General features: G+C 38.9%; 2 protein-coding genes across 2 annotated transcripts in view; both read left to right on the top strand.

Annotated features, from left to right (window-relative positions):
* Nucleotides 1-7,703, top strand: part of SERPINB12 (serpin family B member 12) — a 16,268-nt gene extending 8,565 nt beyond the window's left edge. The window contains 1 exon segment of the mRNA XM_082418773.1: nucleotides 523-7,703. Coding sequence (XP_082274899.1) covers nucleotides 523-1,044 — 522 coding nt within the window. The 3' untranslated portion in view covers nucleotides 1,045-7,703.
* LOC309640318 (serpin B13-like) lies at nucleotides 6,643-21,107 on the top strand (the record flags this gene model as incomplete). The annotated part of the gene is made up of 4 exons (XM_082418772.1): nucleotides 6,643-6,675; nucleotides 13,312-14,884; nucleotides 15,729-15,861; nucleotides 20,404-21,107. 2 exons carry the CDS (start codon nucleotides 6,643-6,645, stop codon nucleotides 13,717-13,719), a joined length of 441 nt encoding a protein of 146 aa, XP_082274898.1. The 3' UTR covers nucleotides 13,720-14,884; nucleotides 15,729-15,861; nucleotides 20,404-21,107.

Genomic DNA, 21,107 nt, shown 5'->3' with positions numbered 1-21,107 from the left:
GTAGCTCAGTTAGAGACCCTTTAGGCAAATCCTCTTTTTTGGTCCACGTGCCTTGACAGAAGTGGAGATGCTGATGTTGAAATAGATTGCTTGTGAGGTAGGAATTAATAAAGGCTGGGGAAGCTCAGCCTGGCGGGCAAAGAGATAAAGTTAGAGGGAGAGTGAAAGTGAGAGAGAAATACAGGGAGATGGGAGAACAGGTGTAACAATGAGAATAATAACCATTATTCAAAATTTATCATGTGCTAGCACTATGTTAAGTACTTTACATACATTATTTTCTTTAACCCTTGCAAAACCCGAATGGTATTATCTCTGTTTTATAGAAGAGGAGGTTGAACTTCAGAATATTAAGGCTTGGTCAAACTCACCCAGCTTAATCAAATGAGCTTTGCTGGGCTTTGAACACTAGCCTGTCAGACACTGAAGAACACAGGAACCCAAATTTTCCTATAACTTTTAAATAGGAAAGAGATTTGCTTGGAGGTGTTTTGAGTGAAATCAGAGGATTTTGAGGCTTAGGGAAAGACCTTGAGGACGGTTGCCAACTATGGAGATAGACTGAGGCCCTTTGAAGTATTTGGGGCATCCTGTGCAGGCACATCCTCTGACCCGAACATGATTTTCTTCCTCTTGAGGCTTGAAAGGAATATCACTTATGGAAAACTCGTGGCCTGGAGCAGTTCAGAAAATATGTCAGCAAAAAGTGTAGCTGTCTCCTTCTCCCAGTTCACCCTGGAAGACAGCTACGATCTCATTCCTGTTCTACGGGACATGGGTATCACAGATACCTCTGATGAAGCAAAGGCTGACCTTACTGGAAACTCCCCAAGTCCCAGTTTGTACCTGTCAAAAGTTGTCCATAAAACCTCTGTGGAGGTGGATGAAAATGGTATCCAGGCAGCCGCAGCCAGTGGTGGTGTTGGCAAGGAATTGTCCTTACCATTGTGGGAGACGTTTAATGCTAATCACCCTTTTCTCTTTTTCATCAGACACAACAAAACCCAAACCATTCTCTTCTATGGCAGGGTCTGCTCTCCTTGAAAGGAGCACATTATCTAGTACTTGGGAGCTGGAAGAAAGTGGCAATACAATCCTCCCCTTGTATCACACGGGCATTTGTGTTTTTGCTGATATCTAAAGCTGACGGAATTCTAGCACAACTCCACGCTCCCTTCCTCCAGCCACTGGTCCTCACTTGTCCTGACCTTTCTCTCACCTTGTAGCAGATTTTCATCTCAGTCCATTAGTATCAAAGGGTCCTTGCTCCCTCTCTAAGCTTTCACCACCCTAAGCTTTCAAGCATATAAATTCACCCCCTGTGACCTGAAGGTCAACGTAATTGAGGAAGATATTGATTCTAAGTTACTGACCTCCTTACGAAGGAATCCTGAAAGTTCAAGTCATTAGACCACATCTAGGAAATAGCAAACTCAGAAAACGCTTTACCATGGGTGGCAAGAGAAAATGTTTCAATGGGATCTGTTTTGGAAACTCAGCTCTATTTCTGCAGCAGTTGAAATCCTGGTGCATCAGTGCGCGAGACGCCCCGCCTCTTCCTCTTCCGTCTTCTGCTGCACGGAGGGTGTCCCGTGAGGGGCTTCTCACTTGGGCTTAGGGGGGATTTCAGTGACAGCGCAAGGGTGTAAGACTCCCCAGCCAACGTGCGTTTTGCACAGAGCAGAATGGTATTCGTGTTGTGAATCTGACATTGACTCAGGAGAGTGGTGAGTGGATTGAAAAGAGACGAGTTTCAGTTTTCCTTATAGAGTCTCCTACGCCATCATCATGAAATGCTTCCCCTGTCTCTTCTTCACCCCCATCCTCAGAGAATTCTCCTCTGGAGTTACTCCTAAATACCCAGCATGTTGAGGGTGGGAGAGAAGCGCTGCCCTCTCTGTGGGCTCCCCATTCTCCTCTCTCTGTCCTCTGGCCACGTGGACCAATTTGTCCTCCCAGAGGTCTCATGAGAGCAGGCCTGGGCATGATGTTCAGGGAAACCCTTGTCAGGAGGGCTATTGGCGTCCTCTCAACTGAAAGCCTGACAACAGAGTGTTCAAGACTCCAGGACCCCAGGACCTTTGTTCTCGGATGTGTTGGTCCGAGTTCTGGAGCTCTGCTTCAGTTGCACGTTCTGGAATGATCACTGACACACCTAACTCAAGGAATCGGTCAGTTTCTCTTCTGTAAAGGTGAATTTCTGGTCTTGGTTGTGGCCCAGTTTCCCTGCCCTGTGACCGTCCTCCTCCCAGTTGCCGCTGTGTTGGTTAAATGTGGCTGTAGCAGTTTTTAAAGGAAAAGGTAGGTTAACTTCACCTGCTCTCCTGCCAGCCCGCCCCTAGTTCTCTCACTAGTGTTTTCGTTGTGCTGGAGAAGACAACTGTCATGTTCTTCATAGAGGCTTCTCATGGTCAAAACTTGTTCATGGTATAAAATTTTCTCATTGGTAACATGAGGCTGTTATTCCTGGTCCTTTACCCAGAATGCATGTGCCACACATCAAATTTATCTCAGATAATCAAAAACATAGTCTCTCCTGCGGTTCCTTTTGGGAATAATGTTTTGAGGGCTGATTCCGTGCTGACCTGGCACCACAGCTGGACACTGAGTGAATAACCATGACCTATATTATAGGTCTGGCTTTGTATGGCATTGCTTTTGTTCTTATTGTTTTCCTTGATAAGCATATTTTCTCATTTGTATTGGGATTTTTCAGAATTTTAATCATGAGGGGAAAATGAATCTATTTATAATAAAGAGAAAGTGTGATTCTTAAATCTTTCTGTAAGTCAGTAAACACATTATTTTTACTGATCTGTGATTGATTAAAATGTTTCCTAGTGAATAAAGCACTTTTGCCATTAGTTAAAATACGTTTGATGTGTTACCAACTGACTTTTTTTAGTGACATAAATACTTTAAAGTTCATCTAAAAATGTAGAAATACATACACTATAAAGCTAACAATTCTTCTCAGTTATGTAAGAATAATATATCTTGTGCCAGTAATAATTTTTTTCCCAACTTTCCACCATAATTACATACGAAGGCACACAAAAAAGATGAAAACTCACAACAATTCTGAAACCTAAGAGTGATGGCGAATGGATCATTATAATAAGGGGAACGTTTCTGCTGACTACACGTTGATGGGGCTGGATGGAAAGGCGTGGTTGAGGGGTGACCTAATCATGCCCCCGCTGTGTCAGCCTGCCTTGTTTTCTTCCTAGAACTGCCTTCCACTGAATTCAGAAACACAAGATCTCTGCCAGTCTCAGCATGGGGCACCCATCTCTCTACTTCACACTTGCTGCTGTCTCCCAGCCTCTGCCTTTCTAATCAATCTGTTTTCTTTCTGCAGACATTGAAAGACTGAATGAAACTCCCCACGTTTGACTCGGAGGAAGGTGAGGACAGGCATTGGTGCTTTCCATCCTAGGCAGTTTAGTCATTGCAAGTGAAGTCCTTTTGTTGCGACAAGAATAAATAGAGCCCTGGTGGCGGTGTTCTTGGGTTTGTATCGTTCACCTGCCCTCTCTGTTGAGGGTGTCAGAGAGTCAGGCCATCCAGAGAGGAGAGGGTTCTAACTTAGTGCCACAGAACCACACGAGAGGGACGCCTATGAGACGCTGGGAATTAAGCTCAAAATTAGGATTCCTTTGACTCTTTATTCTTCTCACACCAGCAAGGAATAGAAAGGAATGAAAATGTGCCATTTGCAGAGACATGGATGGACATAGAGACTGTCATACAGAATGAGGTAAGTCAGAAAGAGAAAAACAAGTATTGTATAATATAGCTTACATGGGGAATCTAGAAAAATGATATAGATGAATTTATTTGCAAAGCAGAAATAGAGACATAGACGTAGAGAACAAACATATGAATACCAAGGCGGGGAGGAGGGTGGCTTGAACTGGGAGATTGGGATTGACATATATACACTATTGATACTATGTATAAAATAGATAACTAATGAGAACCTGCTGTATAGCACAGGGGACTCTACTCCGTGCTCTGTGGTGACCTAAATGGGAAGGAAATCCAAAAAAGAGGGGATATATGTATAGGTATAGCTGATTCACTTTGCTGTACAGCAGAAACTAACACAACATTTGTAAAGCAATTATTTTCCAATAAAGATAAAAATAAAAATAAAAAAAACTTAAGAGCTTCCCTGGTGGCACAGTGGTTGGGAATCTGCTTGCCAGTGCAGGGGACACGGGTTCGAGCCCTGGTCTGGGAAGATCCCACACGCCACGGAGCAACTGGGCCTGTGAGCCACAACTACTGAGCCTGCGCGTCTGGAGCCTGTGCTCCGCAACAAGAGAGGCCGCGATAGTGAGAGGCCCGCGCACAGTGATGAAGAGTGGCCCCCGCTCGCCGCAACTAGAGAAAGCCCTCGCACAGAAACGAAGACCCAACACAGCCATAAATAAATAAATAAATAAAATTAAAAAAAAAAAAAAAAAAAAACTTAAAAAAAAAAAGAGTGGCCAGTGGGGATGGAGAACTCAAAGAGCAGGATGAGTATGAGGCAGGCAGCCATTGTGGGGGCAGGATTGGGCACTTCACTAGGAGCAGACGGGCAGGTGTGCATCTTTCTGCCCCTGCCTTGTGCTACACCACAGAGTGACAGAGGTCTCTGCCTCCAGGCTGGAGCAAGTAAGTGTGTCTGGGCATAGAGGCATCCCAGTGCCGCCAGAAGGCTGTCCGTATTGAAGAGGAGGACAAGTTCCCACTCAGGGGTTATGAGCTCCTAGTACCCTTGCCTGGAAGCCCACGCAGCCTCTCCCGCTCCTAAGTTGCCAAAGCAAATTGTGGTAGCTGCAAAAACGCGTTCGTAGACGATCTAATGAGGAGTCTCAAGTAGAGAGACAAGCATATAACCGAGATCACCAAATGGTTGGGGGAAATAACCACCTGAAAGAAAAACAACCTCCAAAGAGTTAATCGGTCGAACAAGAGACATCAAAAAATACGAAATAAGAACAGGGGATTATTAAAATATTCACTTAGGGTTCCTGGAAATAAACGTCGTTATTACAAAAGGTCAGTAAATTGACTGAGGAACGCAGCTGAAAAGTCAGTTGGCAGATTTGATCCGTGGAATTCTACAAAACTATAGAATAAAAAGATAAAGAGAGAAAGTACTTTGTTAAGAGCCCTGCAAGGTAGTTGAAGAAATTTCAGCATTTATCAGTGAGCATTTCAGGAACAGAGAGAGCTGAGGGGAGAATGTACTCAAAGATCATCAGAAAAGAAAATGTAGAGAATTAAAAGCAAATTCATGCAGGCTGAAAGGGCCCATTGAGAACTTATGCTTCCACACTGTGGCAGAATTATGGAAGATCAAGGAAAAAAGTAAGTGTTCCAGAAGCACTGTGAGTTAGAAGAAATATAATTCATAAAATGGAACAGGAATCAGATTGAGTTTAGGATTCTCTTTGTCTCTGCCAGAAGACAGAGCAATACTTTTAGGTTCTGAGAGAAAAAAAATTATGAAACTAAAATATGTACCAGTAGAAACTGTTATTCAAGCGTGATGGTAAAGGCATGACTAGGGACCCTAAGTTTAGTACCTGCAAACTTTAGCCTAAAAGAATATCTGCTCTACTCCAAAAAAATTTAAAAGATGAATTGGAGAAGAAAATGTGGGATATGAGGAGTGATGCCAACAAAGGAACAAAAAAAGAATAAAACATTATTTAAGCCTAAATTAGAATTGACAAATTAAGATTCAGATGATCTCAATATGAGAGGTAGGAGATGGTAGGATGAGGAGTGAGGAGGGAACTAGAGGCATAGGAATAAAACCTCTTGTTATAGTTCAGGGGACGGTGGGGAGAATAGATGATCCCTACATGTTAATAGGAAATTATGTTCAGTATTTGTGTTAAACCTAAGGATGACCAGTTGCAGAACTAGGATAGGCTGCATAACTGCCAAAACATGAGGTGGCAAAAAGAATGAAAAACACTTGATCAACTCAAAGAAATGTGAAAAAAGAAGAAAAGACAAGAAAGCATGGCAATACATAAAACAAGATGGCAAATAAGTCCAAATATGACTAGTCCCAAGAAATGTGAATGAGTTAAATTGGACAGTAAAGACATACTGAATTAAAAATACAAAGATTTATTTATAGACTATTTATAGGAGACAATAATAACAATAATAAGATTAAAATAAAGGTAGAGAAAAAGAGATACTAGAGAAATATTAACAGGAGGGAAGTGAGAATAGGAACAATATCAGATAAAAACCTAATCAAAGTCTAAAACAATAATAGGGATTAAAGATAAATGTTTCACTTTGATAAAAGATGCCATTTATCAAAAACAAAAAATGATATCACTTAAGAGTATAATTGCTAAATACAAATAGATACAAATAAAGGAAGAAATTGAAAAATCAACAAAAATAGTGAATAACTTTAATACATTTTTTTCTACATAGCAATTCAAGTAGGAAAAAAAGCTACTCACAGGAAAATGTAAAACTTTTAATGCACTTATTAGAAAACAAGAAACAATTAAAACACTAATTAAGATTTCCCCCCCAGAAGTTTGAAAAGAGAACAATATACTTAAGCCCCTGTAAAGGTGAAAAGAGTGAAAATAAAAGCAGAGATTTAAAAAAATGGAAGACAAAAGCTTAAAAAAGGAATTCGAGGTATGATAAAAAGAAAGACTATAAAGACATTAACGAACAATCTAGGAATAAGAAGTGACATGTTATTTTGGGTTTGTGAAGGTTTATCTTTAGAGGAAATTCCTAGGAGCAAAATTGCTGGGACAAAATGCTATTATTGCCTATGTGACTCTGTTAGCTATTGCTGAATTCATAGCATAACGGCTATACCATAGCACTCCAATTAGCAATGTGTGTAGGTGCTTGTTTCCTTATAAACATGCCCACAGAATGCTGTAAAACCTTTGGATTTTTGCCAAACAGATAGGCAAGAAAAGATATATTAGTATAGATTTAATTTGGGTATCTCTTGTTTTGAATGAACTTGAGCTTGTTATCATATGTTAAGTCTTTTTTTTATCTTTTCCTGTGTAATATCTATTCATATTTTTTGACTGTATTTATGTAGGTCTTTTTCCCCTTGATGTTGTCAACTTAAAAAAAAAAAGCGCAACGTGAGGGTTGTGAGTTAAGTTTCATCTGGGGCAAAATGAGGACTGTAGGCTGGGAGACAGCAACTCAGATAGCTCTGGGAAACGGCTCCAAAGAGGCGGGGGGAAGGCCAGTACAGACGTGATTTTGGTGAAGGCAGCCCATACTTTTTGCAGAAGGTTTCTGCTAGTCATGAGGAGCAGTCATCACCATGAAGGATTTTAGTGTTTTTCTGGAAATGAGGAGATACAAGAATTGGGCTCATAAAATTGGCTCCTGAAAATATCTAACTATCTGAAGACCTGTTCTGCCAGTTTTTCCCAGAGCAGAGCGCCTCATTTCTGCTCTCCACCCTCAACTCCTGGCAGGGGGTGTTGAAGGTCAGCAGCTGCAGCAGCATATGATTTAATCCTCGTAGAGGTAGATGGCAAGTGCCCATGGCGAGTGCCAATTTGTAGCTGACAATGTTTAAGAGCTCCTTATGAGTTAGGAAAATTAACTCTTCATGTTAGAATTAGCAAAAACTTTTTCTTGGGTTGTCATTTCTCTTTGACATTACTTATCGTATCTATTTTTCCTTTGGCCAAAAAAAAAAAAAAAAACACCCAAAAACTAAATTAAAATTTTTTCCCTTCATTGCTTCAGGCTTGCCCCACATCCAGGTTGTAAAAGAATTTACCCATTTTTTCCCCCCATTACCTATAAGATTTCAGTTTAAAAAATTTAGATGTCTGGTCCAAATGGAATTTGTTCTGGCGTAGGAGGTGAAGTATGGATCCAATTTTTATCTTTTTCCAAATGGCTATCCAGTTGTTCCAATACCAGAATTTGAGGTACCACATTTATTAGACATTAAATTTCTGTATGTGCTTCCTTCTTTTTATGAACTTTTTGCCCTGTTCCGTTGGTCTGTCTACCCATGTGCCAGCATCACAATATTTTAATTATAGAGATTTTATTGCTTTCCTTTTCAAAGTTTTTCTACGTATTCTTATTTGCTTATTTTTTCATATGAACTTTAGAATCGTTTTGTCTTGCTGTTTACTATTTTTTCTCTTTTGAATTTTTCCTTATGTTATTTAGGAAAGTTTGTATTTTTTTGTTTTAGATGTTGCTTTTTATCATTACATAATGACATTACACTTTTTAACTTGCTTAGGTTTTTATTATTTTTAAATGATATCTTCTGACTCTCATCTATTACCGGGGCAATAATCAATGGACTTATTTGACCTTCTCATTTTTTTCTAGCATCTTCTCCCACATTTTGAGTCGTGCTATTTCTGCTTTGGTGGAACATATGAAACTTAGAGTATTTACATGTTACTTTTCCACCCTTATCCCCGAATTTGTTTTAGTCCTAGAGCTACAATAAAATATATTCATGCTTACTACTACCAGCTTTTTGCTGAATCTTCCCCAATCATTTTTGCTGTTTTTGGATGAAGCTTATCCTCTGGTAAATATCTCAAGAAGGGCTAACAAATATAATATTCTTGAAACCCTTGACTGTTTAACACTGTTTCCCTATGGTCTTCTTTAAAAAATTAATTTATTTTTTTTTAATTGGGTTGTAGTTGTTTACAACGTTGTGTTAGTTTCTGCTGTACAGCAAAGTGAATCAGTCATACGTATACATATATCCCCTCTTTTTTGAATTTCCTTCCCATTTAGGTCACCACAGAGCATTGAGTAGAGTTCCCTGTGCTATACAGCAGGTTCTCATTAGTTATCTACTTTATACATATTAGTGTATATATGTCAATCCCAATCTCCCAATTCATCCCACCCCCCCCTTTCCCTCCTTGGTGTCCACATGCTTGTTCTCTACCTCTGTGTCTCTATTTCTGCCTTGCAAACAGGTCCATCTGTACCATTTTTCTAGATTGTAGAGACGTGGGTGGACCTAGAGACTGTCAAACAGAGTGACGTAAGTCAGAAAGAGAAAAACAAATATCGTATAATCTCTATGGTCTTGATTCATAAAAGGGAACGTGCTGGGATATAAGATTTTTGGTTTGGATTTACTTTGAGTTTCTTTAAATATTGTTCCACTGATTTTATGTTGCTCTCAAATCTGATGTCAACCTGATTTTCTTTACTTTATAACGAGTTGATTCACACCACCACCCCCCCTCCCCCCGGACCCTGCACACCCTCAGGAGATGGGTGTTAAAGACTAATCCTTTTTCTAAAATACGCCTTAGACTTGGTTGTTCAGGGTCAATTTCCCAGGTACACTGTACGCCCTTTCAATATGTAGATTCAGGATTTATTTTAATTTGGAACGCTTTCTTGGATGATAGTTCTAAATATTATTTCTCCTCCACTGTTTTATTTTTGTGTTTAGAGACTATACATATTTACACTTGCTTGGTTTCTATTTCTAACCCAATCTCTCTGTTCCTTTGACTCCTGCTTTACTTTGTTTTCCTGCTCTAGGCAATTTTTATTTCTCTTCTCTATGTTCCTTATTGTACTTTCTCCTATAGACGACTTGTTATTTCATCTGATTACTGAGATGATTTTATTTCTATACTTTCTTGGGTTCAGACAGATCTCCTGACACATCTTCCTTTTTGTTATTGTTGCTGTTGATTTCTATTCTGAGTTTTTGACATGATGATTTGTAGCATTCATCGTGTTTACAATTGCTTTACAAATGATATTTATTTTGTAAGGTAGCTTTATGTTGTAGCTTTTTTTTTTTTTTGCCTCGTGGTTGATTTCTTGGAGAATATTTTCATCAGCTGAAAAGTTTTTGATTTTCACTCTTTTCTTCTTAAAGTAGTTTTACATATTTGTTGAGCACCTTTTTCTGTTCATATTAAAATGTGTAGGATTTTGGACTAAAAATGACAGGTAACTTTGCAAAGGCAATTTGGGTTCCTCACTGTTTTTTGGTTCAAGGGTGCCCTCTTCAGTTGGTTAAGTTCAGCTTTTAAAACAAATGGTGCCTTATTGCTAGACTTGTTGATCTGAGCTATGTGCACAGAGATTTGAAATTATTCTGAGGAATGGTTTCCACCAGAGGAATAAACATTGGTAAAGAGAGACCAAGCCATTATTCAGAGACTTTATGATCATTTTTTATGGAAAATCTAAGTGAATTAGCTGACAATTTACCTAATAAGAAAGTTCTTTAAGATGTTCAGCTAGATATCCAAAATTAAAAACAAAACAAAAAAAACCAGTAATAACTATTGGCAAGTTCAATGTTTTATTTAATTCATAAAACTCAATTCTATTTGAGATTTTTCTTATTACTTATTTGTTTATTTATAGTATGCATCTCCCTAATAGAATGTGAATCTAATGATAGAAGGGATCTTTTATGTTTTATTCATTGATGTACATCAGTACCGAAACCAGTATGTGTCACAGAGAAGATGCTCAAAAATATGTGTTGAATAAATGAATGAATGGAAAAACCAAAGAGCTTCTTCACAAACATATCAAAACAATAAATATCTATGAATAAATCTAACAAGAAATGTGTTTTTGTGATGAATAACACAATATGGAAATATTATTTTTAATATTTTATATAAAAATATAGCTCAATGAATTATCAAAAAGTGAACATCCATTAAACCACCACTCAGGTAAAGAAACAAAATATTATCATCACCTAATCCCTCCTTGTGTCTCTTTCCAATGATTATTTCCTTCATCCTCCTTAAAATATAACTAGTATGTTGACTTGTATCACCATAATTTAGTTTTGCCTTCTTTGGAACTTTATCTATGTAGAATCAGAGTATGTATTCTTTTGCATTTGGATTTTCTTGTTTAATGCTGTTGGTGAAATTCATCCATTTGTTATCTGCAGCTTTATTTCATTCATTGTCATTGCTATGCAGTATTTCAGTATGTGAATGTACCATCCTTTCTTTATATGGTTGTACATGCCTCTTGGTACCCGTGAGCACATACTTCCGTTGGGTGTACACCTGAGGTGGAATTGCTGGTCATAGGGTATGTGTATACTTAACTTTAATAATGTTTTTGAATAATGAAAGCTTTTAACTTTTATGTAGCCAATTTATTAATCTTTACCATTAATGTAAATACTTTTGTTGTGTTTCATGTAGTTCCGCAATTCACTTAGAATTGATGTCTTGTATATGGTATGAGGCAGTAGTTAAGACTTATTTTTACCCCATACGATCATCCAACTGACTCAGCATCAAGATTTATTTTTACCACATACGATCATCCAGCTGACTCAGCATCATTTATTGAAAACTCAGCTCTTTCCCCACTGCTCTGCAGCAACGTTTTTTAAAAAAGTCAAGTGTGCACATATAAGTAGGCACTTTTCTGGGCCTTTGTTCTGGCCTACCCTTTGCCAAAACAACACTTAATTATTTAATGGCAAGTCTTGCCATCTGATAGAACAGGTCTTACCTCCTCCTCCTTCAGGAATATTTTGCCTATTCTTGGTCCTCTGCTATTTCATATAAATTTGGAATCAGCTGGTCAATTTTTTGAAAATGAAACCTCTTGGGATTTCATTTGAGATTGTAATAATCCATTTTGGAAGAACTGACATCTTTAGAATACTGAGTCTTCCAAACCATGAATAAAATACATCCTGCTATTTGCTTAGATCTTCTTAATGTTCCTATATTACGTTTGATCTTTTTCTACATACAGGCTAGCACATCTTTCATTTTTAATAAGTTTGAGATGCTTTTTGATATCCTTTTAAATTGTACATTTAAGAAATTTTCAATTTCTAACTGTATGTTGCTAGTACATTAAAATATTCGATTTTTTTGACTACTGACCTTGCATTCAGCAATTTTGCTAAACTCACTTTTTAATTCTTATAAAGTATGTGTTGATTCCTTTGTGAATGATAATTTTGTTTTTTCATTTTGAGTGTCTTGAAACTTTTAATTAACTAATGAATTAATCAATCAATTGCCTTATTGCACTTGCTAGGATCTTTGGTTCAGTTTTGAATGGAAATAGTAAGAGTGGGCATACTTGTTCTGTTTTTGATCACAAACAGAATGCTGGTTTTCTCTCTCTCTCTTTCTGCATTTCTTTCTACATATAAACTCCAGTGAAGAACATGTAAGATAAGCATGTTTCTTGCTCAATATGTAAAGATGCCAATGTCTGCTGCATTTACGTGCCAGTTCTGAAGAGTCCCCATCTAAATTCCCAGAGGGTTTTTCGTAGGCCTTTCCCCATTTTCAAATCAACTCAGTCATACCTGGCCCACTGGAGAAAATACTCCCACGACATCCTACTCTTTTTTAAAAATTTTATTTATTTATTTATTATTATTATTATTATTCTTTTGGCTGTGTTGGGTCTTCGTTTCTGTGCGAGGGCTTTCTCTAGTTGCGGCAAGCGGGGGCCACTCTTCATCGCGGTGCGTGGGCCTCTCATTGCGGAGCACAGGCTCCAGATGTGCAGGCTCAGTAGTTGTGGCTCACGGGCCCAGTTGCTCCGCGGCATGTGGGATCTTCCCAGACCAGGGCTCGAACCCGTGTCCCCTGCATTGGCAGGTGGATTCTCAACCACAGTGCCACCAGGGAAGCCCCATCCTTCTCTTTATATCAATCCATTATTTCACCAAGGCTTCAATATCTTCATCTGCTCACATCATATGCCAGTCAACCCGAGCAGCCATGGAAAGCTCACTAGCCGTTTAAGGGCTCAGAGCAGCAAGATATTTAGGAGAGAGAGATATGCAGTGGTGTGAAAAAGTTTACATTAAAACAAGAAAAATGGATATTCAATGTGATTGCAACTGTATAATATATATTATATTATGTATTAATATAATATAAATTATATCATAATATTATAGTTATATATAATTTATATACAATAGTATAGAAATTATATATAATACATATGTAGACAAAGATTAGAGGGGAATAGTCAAAAATGAAATAATATATATCGATAGAGTAAGAAATGACTTATTTCTCACCTTTAAAAATTCATTTAATGCTACTGAGTTTTCATACATACACAGATAATTTAAATAGAGAAATATAAGACAAGTGCCTGGTATATAAAGATAACAGCTGAGTGAAATGAAATTTCTATTTTCATTTGTTACTCAAACTAATGATTTCTGACTGATATACATTAGCATTACACTGTTTCAAATTTTTATTGATAATCATGCCATTTTTCCCTCCTTTTTTTTCTTAATAGATTATAGATAAAATAACTCCCAAGAAATTAATAGAATGGACTAGCCCAGGGCATATGGAAGAAAGGCATATGAACTTGCACTTGCCGCGCTTTGCAGTGGAGGCTAGCTGCGACCTGGAGGCCGTCCTGACAGCCATGGGGATGGAGGACGCCTTCAGCGAGCAGAAAGCTGACTATGATGCGGGAACGTCCTCACGCTCCGGGTCGCGTGCCCACAAGTTCCTGCACAGGCCCTTCTTGGTGGTAACCGAGGAAGGTTCGGAGGCTGCAGCTGCCACCAGTGTGGGCTTAGCTGTCACATCTGCGCCAGATTATGAAAATTTTCACTGCAATCACCCTTTCCTGTTCCTCATCAGGCACAATGAGTCCAACAGTGTCCTCTTCTTTGGCCGATTTTCTTCTCCTTAGGACAGTCAATGCCCTGGCAGAAAACAACCACTACCACCGGTGTTAGAGCATTAATAAGATTACGGAAATAGACCATTCTTTTAAAAATCCTTTTACTTGAATTCCAAGTTTACCATCAAAATCAATGATTAATGACTGTAATAGTGTGTGTATTTATAATTTTCCTTGCAACTGAAATGTTCTTTTGTTTGTGACATGCATATAGTAAGTCAAATCAAGGCTCCTTAATACTCTTCCATTGATTTCTTCTGAAAGTAAATCAGTGTCTTGTAGTTTTGTGCACTAATGGAGAGAAACAGTCTCTTCAACAAAGACTATGGGCTCGTGATTTTGAGACTCCCACCAGTTCTAATATTTTGGTAGATTATAATACAGGAGTAAAAGAAAACAAAAATTTACTCAATTCATGTCTTACTTTTTTCTTTCTCAGCAGATAGTGTGGCAAACTGAACATAAAAAAGAGAATTTAGAAACACATTAGCAAAACATAAAAACTCAAAAGCCAAAGCAAAATAAAATAAGACAACAAACCAGGCAGAGAGGATTCCCATATTTTTGTCCTCTGTTCTAACAGTAGATTATCCATTGTCAGTTTCATAAGCATTTTGATGTTGTGAAATAAATGTGATCATAAAATAAATTGCACTCATTTTAAGCCTAGAACTTGATGAGTTTTGATAAATGTGTACACTCGTGAAAACACCATCACACCCAAGATACGGAACATGTGTGTCATCCGCCAAGGTTCCCTTGTTCAGCTTCCCAGTCAATTGCCCCTATACAACTCCTGCCCAGGCAACTGCTGATGTGCCTTCAGTCACTACAGGGTAGATTTGTCCTTTCTAGAGTTTCGTTCAAATGGATTCATGTAGTGTGTCCTTTTTCTGTGTCTAGCTTCTTTTGCTCAGCACTGCGTTTTTGAGACTCGTTGAAGCAGTTGGGATATCAGTAGTTGGTTACTTTCTACTGACAAACAGTATTGCATCATCTGGATAAACCACATTTTTTTACCCATTTACCCACTGATGGGCATTTTTGTTGCTTCCAGTGTTTGGCAACTATGCATAATGCTATTACGCACATTTGTGTATATAAGTCTTCGTGTGAACATGTACTTTCGTTTCTCTTGGGTAGATACCTAGGAGTGAAATGGCTGGGTCTTATGGTGAGTACATGTTTAAACAAACTGCTTAGGTGTTCTCCCAAGTGCTTGTACCGTTTCCTACTCCTACAAGCAATGTATGAACGGTCCAGTTGCTCTGCATACTCACCAGTAGGTGGTGTGGCCAGTCTTCTTCATTATAGCCATTCTAGTGCGTGTGAGGGTGGTATCTCACTGTGGCTTTAATTTATGCATTTCCCTTATGACTAATGATGTTGGGCATGTTTTCATGTGCATATTGGCCCTATGTATATCTTCTTTTGTGAAGTGTCTGTTCAAATCTTTTGCCCATTTTTATTAGATTGTTTATTTTCTTATTATTGAGGTATAATTATTTATAATATATTCTGAATAAAAGTTCTCTGTCAGATATATGGATTACATTTTATTGATGGTGTCATTGAAAGCTGTTTTAAATTTTAAAGGGGTCCAGTTCATTAAATTTTTTCTTTTATGGTTTCTTTTTTTTTTTCTTATTTAAGAAATCTTTGCCTATCTTAAAGGCACATTCAATTGTTCCAGCATCACTTGTTGAATAGACTATTTTTACCCCCAATGAATTAATTGCCTTGAAAACTTTGTGACATGTATGTGTGTTGGATCTGTTTCTAGATCCTGTCTTCTTCCAATGATCTATGTTTCTGTCACATGTCACTACCTCTCCATCCCTGATAATGGCCCTTGTCCTGAAGTTTAATTTGTCTAATAATAATATAACCACTTAAGCTTTCTTATGGCTAGTGTTCACATGCTATGTCTTTTTCCATCCTTTCAGTTAACCTATTTGTGTCCTTATATTTAAAGTGAGGTTTTTTTTTTTTGTTTTGTTTGTTTGTTTGTTTTTAAGTAGACATCATAGACTGAGATGTTGTGGTCTACATACCATTTTGCCTCCATGGTAAAATGGACCCCCCACCAAAAAAAAAAAAAAAAAATTGGTTGGACATTGAGATGAATGATTCCACACCTGCACCAAGAAGGTATGAAGAGATTTATTACTCATGTAATGAGGCTTTCTGGGGAGCGCATGGCAGTGTCCCTGCCTGCCAAGAGCCAGGAGGGCTTTTACTGTGGTTGAGTTGGGCTTGGGTAGGGGTTCCTGTGCATGGTAAGGGCTTGCTTGGTTTGCACTTCCTGCAGGTACCAGGGGAGGGAGCCGAAGGTTTTCCTCACCAGCTGGCTCAGCCATGGGTTAGAGGGAAAGAAAAAGGGGTGGGACTTGAACACTGTGAGCAGTCAAATATCAAAAATGAATAGGACTCTTTATTATACTGGCTCCTGCTTTTTTGATGTAGTCTGACAGTTTCTATCCTTTTAAGAGTGTTTGGACCATTGGGGTTTGCTGTAATTATCTTGTGTTTGGGTTTAAATCTACCTCATTGCCATTTGTTTTCTGCTTTTCTCATTTGTTTGTTCTTCTACTTTCCTTCCTTCCCTGACTTCTTTCTGATTATTTTTAGCCTTCCATTTCATCTCCACTACTGACTTCCTAGTGGTTGCTTTAGAGTTAATACTATCCATATTTAGCCCCTCATAGGCTATCTTAAGGAAATACTGTACCACTTAATTTTTAATATGACAACTTTACAATAATGTACTTCTACTTCTCCTGTCCTTTGTGCTATGGTAATTATAGATTTGAGTTCTACATTTCTTATAAAACCCACAATAGATTGCTATTCTTTTTGCAATTAAACAGTTAATTATCTTTTAAAGATGAGCAAAAATGTCTTTTATATTTACCCCCAATTTCCCATGTTGGTCACTCTTCATTCCTTTGTGTAAATCTAAGTCTCTATTTGGTATCATTTTCCTACCACCTGATAAAGTTTTGTGAGGCAATTCAAGCAACTCCTTGACGAGAAGTATGGAGGTGATCTGACTCCTAGGGGCACGTGTGATGGACCCATGGGGTCACACAATTGGACTTTTCCTACCTTGCTTGAGACTCTGTATTCCCAAGTAGAAACATAAAAGAGAAAGCAGGCATAATTTTTAAACCTGTGATGTTCAATAGTGTAGTCACCAGCCATGTGAGGCTACGTTACATTTAGATTAATTAAAGTGAAAAATTCAGCTTCTGTATTAGTTATCTATTGGTGCATAAAAAATTATACCAAAATGTGGCAGCTAAAAACAATAAGCATTTCTGACCTCACATTTCCTGTGGGTCAGGAATATGGGCAGAGCTTAGCATCAGGTGCTTAGAAGAAAACAGAAACTCCTCTTTTCTGTTACCAAACACAAGTTTGTGTACCCCATGCAGAGTGAGGCCAAACAAACTGAAAGTTTGGAGTTTGGAGCAGAGAAAGATTTAGTGCAGGATAAGCAAGGAGAACGGATGGCTTGTGCTAAAAAAAACCCTGAACTCCCTGAAGGTTTTCAGGGAGAAGTTTGTATAGGCAAAATTTGGGGCGAGAGCTGCAGTGTGTGTGACTTTCTTTGGATTGGTTGATTGTGAGGTAAAAGGACAGCACTCTAGAAAAATTTTGCTCAGCCAGAAGGAAGTTACCATCCTACACCTGGGTGGAGGGCCTTAGTTCCTGCAAAAGAACTCAAAGATATTGTTATGTATATTCCTTGAGGAGGCACCAGGATCCTGCTTTAATCCTGCACTCTAGTTTCTTAATTGTTCCTCCTTTGTTTCTGCATTCCCTCGCTTCCCTGATTAACAACTGTTTGAATCTGCCCTTTGGTATTCAGGAAGGTCTAGGAGGCTGAAGTCTTTTTCCTGCAAATAAGGCCTGGAAAGAAAGGCTTTTGTGCCCAGGAGAGCTCCACACATTTCTACTCGGTTTCACTTCCAAGTTACAATTACTGCACACATTTTTTAGCTCCCATGGCAGGCTTCTGGTGGGACAAAGCATACTCTTCATCATGGTGGAATGTGTTGGGGAAATATAATTAAAAGTAAAATCCTCCTCCAACCCAGAAATTCTTTCCACAAAGAGAAAACACTTTTATTATTAAATAAGCATTAAACCAGGCAATTCGGTAAGAAATTGCCAAGGCGGATACTGTTATACAACCAAACAGATACAGCACATTACCTACATATTCTCAGACAATAAACAATAACAAGTGTTCAAGTAAGAGACTTCACAGCACCATTTGTCACAGAGTTCATCCTAGATTCTCCTGGTAATTAGGGTGACCACCTGGGTTAGCTAATTGCTTTTATCCAGAGGAAAATCAAACTTCTCCTATCTTTAGGATGGGAGGTAATTTTGCAGCTTGGCCCTTTAATTTCAGTGCCTACCCTTCTACAGAAGCTGGGAGGTAGGGCTGCTATCTCCCCTGAAGTTTCCATTTCAAACATGTCTCCCAGGTCCTGGAAAAAAGACATTCCTCTCCCATAAAGCTAACAAAAGGCTTATTTAGTCTTCAAAAGGAGATATATATATATATATTTCAAAGGGGAGAAAGTGTTTAGAATTACAAATTTCCTAAAGTAGATGCTGCGAGGAAAAGAAAGGGAGGGGAATCTCTTCTTTCATTTTCAAAGGGAAGAATTAAGCCTCTTATTTTTAATTTGTATTTGTCCTTACAATTGCTACATTGACCTTGTGTTTTTTCATTTAATGTTAAGGCAGTTACCCACAATCTGATTATCACAGCTGTCATATCTTACTCAAAAATTTATGTAAAATAATGTGGCCATTAATATACTTTCACTTCTCTCTTTAAACCCATTGCACTGTTTTCTTTATCATTGTTTTCACTGTCTTGAGCTAGAACTACCAGATGTTTGGAAATAATAGTCACCAAAACCACTTATTAGAATTACAGAGTATGGAAAATAGTGAATCTTTGTAGACAATAGGATAATTGCAGAGCATTCTGCTTTGTTTAATGTGCGTCATGGCTTATTCCAACAGCAGTGGATTATGTTGTACTCTGTGTTCCTAGCCAGTGGATAAGTCTATTAATGCAAATTGTGATATTGCTCTAAAAGCCATAGTAAGGTCACACTAGATCTTTTAATATCTTTAATCTTAGTTATTTTAAATTGGGTCTGTGATAGTTCCTACGTTTGTATCATCTTGGAGTCTGGTTCTGTTGATTGCTTTGTCTCTCTGCACAGTGGGTTCTTTTCTTCTTTGTGTATGTTTGTGAGTGTGTGTGTCTCACAGATTATTATTGCATATCAAATTTTGTGTGTGGTACAGCAGAGACTGAGGGAAATAGCCTTTATGCTTAGCATGACTCTTTTTTTGCCATATAATTAGCATGGGGTATGGAGTCATTCTAGATAGGATCTGAGCTGAGTCTGCATCTTGTTGTTGCAATGGTTGCCTTCAGTGCTGCCCTGGCTTTCAATTCCTGTGGGGTTACGCTGTGTTTGGGGTGGAGGCCTGAATGCTGGAAGGTTTCCCTGGGGGTCTGCACCGCTGCTATGGGAGTGACAAGGTTTGCTGCCCTGTCTCAGAGGTTAATGACGTCTGTTTCTTGGGGGAGAAGAATCAAGTGGGGCTTTTGTCCTTTTTGCAGTGGCAGCCCCTTCCTTCTCCACTGAGTGTGCCCTGTCCCCCGTCTTTCCCTTGAACACCCAGTGAACCTCTGGAGAGAAGACTCAGTGGGTATAAACTCCCTGCGTGGCTGCGGCTCTGAGGGTCTGTACCTTCACGCTTGTCTGGGGCCCTGCCTTCCCCCGTGTCTGCCCCAGACATGTCAGTGTTTGCATCTGTCTCTCCTTGGGGGCATAGTAAGTCCTCTACATATGAATGAGTTCCGTTTGAGAGCGTGTTTGTTAAGTCCAATTTGTAAGTCCAACGAAGTTAGCCTAGGTACCCAACGAACACAGTCAGCTATGTAGCACTGTACTATAATAGGTTTATAATACTTTTCACACAAATAATACATTAAAAAAACACATAAAATAAAGAAAACGTTTTAAATCTTATGATACAGTACCTTGAAAAGTACAGTAGTACAACAGCTGGCATACAGGGGCTGGCATCGAGTGAACAGGCAGGGAGAGTTACTGACTGGAGGAGGGAGAGGAGGTGGGAGATGGTAGAGCTGAAGGACCGTCAGCAACAGGAGACGGAGGGCAAGCTGCAATTTCCCTCACGCCTGAATGCACGTTTGCATCTTTGAAAGTTCTCGACTTGAAGGTTCCTATGTAGGGCACTTACTGCACTTGTTTTTTCCTTAGATTTCAGGCTGGGTAGTTGTCTTGCACCTGTGGCTTTCTGATGAGTTCAAGCATTTGTGTGTTATCCAGACTCTCCCATTAGAGGAGCGGCTCTCTTTCCAGCTTTCTCCATCACAGCAGAAGCTGGAAGGCGGCGTGGTTCCTGGGGTGACCCGCCGCTTCTGTGCTCCTGGGGCAGATCAGGCCCAGGAAGCTTCCAGCTGCTGACCCGGTGTGCCCCGGCCCTATGACTGCTGTGGTGATGGCTCCCAGAGAAGGCCTGCTGTTTTCTGTGTTAAGGGTGTATTTTTGCGGAGACTTTCTGAAATCTGCTGTTGCTAAAGCCCTCTCATCCTTCTTCTTGATTTTCTCTTATTTCCTCCAGGGCTTCCTGCTCAACCCCAGTTGCTTTCACCTTTGGCAGCCTTTACATGAATTATGAGTCCCCAAATTCTACCGACTTTATTGAAAAAGGAATCTACAGAACGACCTTAGATTAATTAAGTAATTTTTGCTTACTACAATCTGCAAAAGAGAAGAGAAAAGATACTGATATACAGAGCCATTTTTTATGCTGGAAATCCCATTTTAATTTTTTCTTTTTCTGCATTGGCCCAGCAAGTTTCTCATTTACAACTTGAGCTGTGAACTTAAGCAACAGAAGAAGTTTCCAGGGATAACTAGCCATAAATTTATAGCACGTTTCCCTCTATATATGAATACATTGACATTCTGGATGTGAAATATGTAAATCAGACACTTCTGGATTGGAGTCAAGTGCAACTCTCCTCCTGGAAGCATTTTTTTCCTGCCCCTCCCTAACTATCTCACACAATCCAGTCCTCCCAGAGTGCCTGGTGAAGCTTTTTCATACTGTTAACTCTATCGTATTGATATTTTCTGTTCAAATGAGTCTCCACTGCTAACTGGAATCATCTTTGCACGCTTAGCATGTAGAGCAATGTCTGGGAATACAAGTGCTCAAGAATCTGGTCAGTTCCTGGTCCCTGCACATCTTTTTTTCCAAATTATATCTCAAAGCTCTTAATTTTTATTTTTATTTATATATATATATATATTTCGGCTGTG

Source organism: Balaenoptera physalus, assembly GCF_965194825.1.
Source record: "Balaenoptera physalus genome assembly, chromosome: 12".
In the NCBI taxonomy this organism is placed as follows: domain Eukaryota; kingdom Metazoa; phylum Chordata; class Mammalia; order Artiodactyla; family Balaenopteridae; genus Balaenoptera; species Balaenoptera physalus.
The sequence above is the reverse complement of the archived record's forward strand: the minus strand, read 5'-3'. Positions and strand labels throughout refer to the sequence as shown.